Genomic DNA, 1761 nt, shown 5'->3' on the forward strand with positions numbered 1-1761 from the left:
TTACTCTCAGGTTGTGTGTCTGGTTGTGTCACTCTCAGGTTGTGTGTCTTGTGTTACTCTCAGGTTGTGTGTCTTGTGTCACTCTCAGGTTGTGTGTCTTGTGTTACTCTCAGGTTGTGTGTCTGGTTGTGTCACTCTCAGGTTGTGTGTCTTGTGTTACTCTCAGGTTGTGTGTCTTGTGTCACTCTCAGGTTGTGTGTCTTGTGTTACTCTCAGGTTGTGTGTCTTGTGTTACTCTCAGGTTGTGTGTCTTGTGTTACTCTCAGGTTGTGTGTCTGGTTGTGTAACTCACCCTCCAGCTGCTCTGTGGTCACCAGGCCCAGGGCCACCATGAAGGCCACTTTCTGAAACAGACATGTTGTGAGGACCACGGTGAGGACGAGCCGTGTGCAGCAGAGCATGATGGGTAATTGAACTCACCTCTGGGTCCTCCTCCTTCCTCTGAGGGGGGGCTTTAGGGGGAGCTGGGGGGTCAGCCTGGACCCCCGGGGACCCGTCGGTACAGCTGGGGGCCTGTGGCTGGATGATGATGACCTGGTGGTAAATATGGATAATTCTGAGCTGGCTTTGACTGACAGGCTGACTCTTCTCCCCTGAGTTTGACTGACAGGCTGACTCTTCTCCCCTGAGTTTGACTGACAGGCTGACTCTCCTCCCCTGAGTTTGACTGACAGGCTGACTCTCCTCCCCTGAGTTTGACTGACAGGCTGACTCTCCTCCCCTGAGTTTGACTGACAGGCTGACTCTCCTGAGTTTGACTGACAGGTTGACTCTTCTCCCCTGAGTTTGACTGACAGGCTGACTCTTCTGAGTTTGACTGACAGGCTGACTCTTCTCCCCTGAGTTTGACTGACAGGCTGACTCTTCTCCCCTGAGTTTGACTGACAGGCTGACTCTTCTCCCCTGAGTTTGGCTGACAGGTTGACTCTTCTCCCCTGAGTTTGACTGACAGGCTGTCTCTTCTCCCCTGAGTTTGACTGACAGGCTGACTCTCCTGAGTTTGACTGACAGGTTGACTCCTGCAGACAGAACTCAGGGCAAACTGAGATCAGGTAAGGTTGTTTACCTTCACAGCCTCTCCCACGGTGGACACTCTGTGACCGGAGGCGGGGGAGGCAGCGATGATGGCGTACGCCACTCCGGCTCCTGCGGAGGCGTGCTGGGCGGGGCTTGTGCTGGAGTCCATGGCGCCCAACGGGGCGTCGTTCTGTCTGCTGGGCTGGTGGGTGGCGGTGGGCGGAGCCTGGATCCGGGGACTGAGGACGGCGGTGGCTCTCTGCAGGCTGAGGGGCTGCAGGTCCTGGCAGGGACTGTGGGGGAGGCTGTCGGGGATCTGGGTCTTTGGCCTGACCTGTAGGGGGATCAGACTTTTATTTTGACAAGTCTTTTAACAATTTATGTAAAGAGACTCAAATTTGTCCCTTTCAAAACAAAATACCGCCCTTTATAACATCTAAATGATTTAAAACTGAAGATTATAAACTGAGCTGTGAGGTGCTGCCCCCTGCTGGACCCAACCAGAACTGAGCCTGAATCTGCTGCTGCTGAGGGTCAGTGAATGCATCATGATGTGTCTCTGCTGCTGCTGAGGGTCAGTGAATGCATCATGATGTGTTTCTGCTGCTGCTGAGGGTCAGTGAACGCATCATGATGTGTCTCTGCTGCTGCTGAGGGTCAATGAACGCATCATCATGTGTCTCTGCTGCTGCTGAGGGTCAGTGAATGCATCAGGATGTGTCTCTGCTGCTGCTGAGGGTCAGT

General features: G+C 53.8%; 1 protein-coding gene across 1 annotated transcript in view; it reads right to left on the minus strand.

The window, feature by feature from the left end:
* LOC106536958 (PHD finger protein 21B) overlaps window positions 1-1351 on the minus strand; it is a gene marked incomplete at its 5' end in the record, with an annotated part of 26918 nt that extends 25567 nt beyond the window's left edge. Inside the window, 3 exon segments of the mRNA XM_014034323.1 lie at window positions 293-344; window positions 421-534; window positions 1067-1351. Coding sequence (XP_013889777.1) covers window positions 293-344; window positions 421-534; window positions 1067-1351 — 451 coding nt within the window.
* Between the last annotated feature and the right edge of the window lie 410 nt (window positions 1352-1761).

The sequence above is a fragment of the Austrofundulus limnaeus genome, unplaced genomic scaffold (genome assembly GCF_001266775.1).
Source record: "Austrofundulus limnaeus strain Quisiro unplaced genomic scaffold, Austrofundulus_limnaeus-1.0 Scaffold2054, whole genome shotgun sequence".
In the NCBI taxonomy this organism is placed as follows: domain Eukaryota; kingdom Metazoa; phylum Chordata; class Actinopteri; order Cyprinodontiformes; family Rivulidae; genus Austrofundulus; species Austrofundulus limnaeus.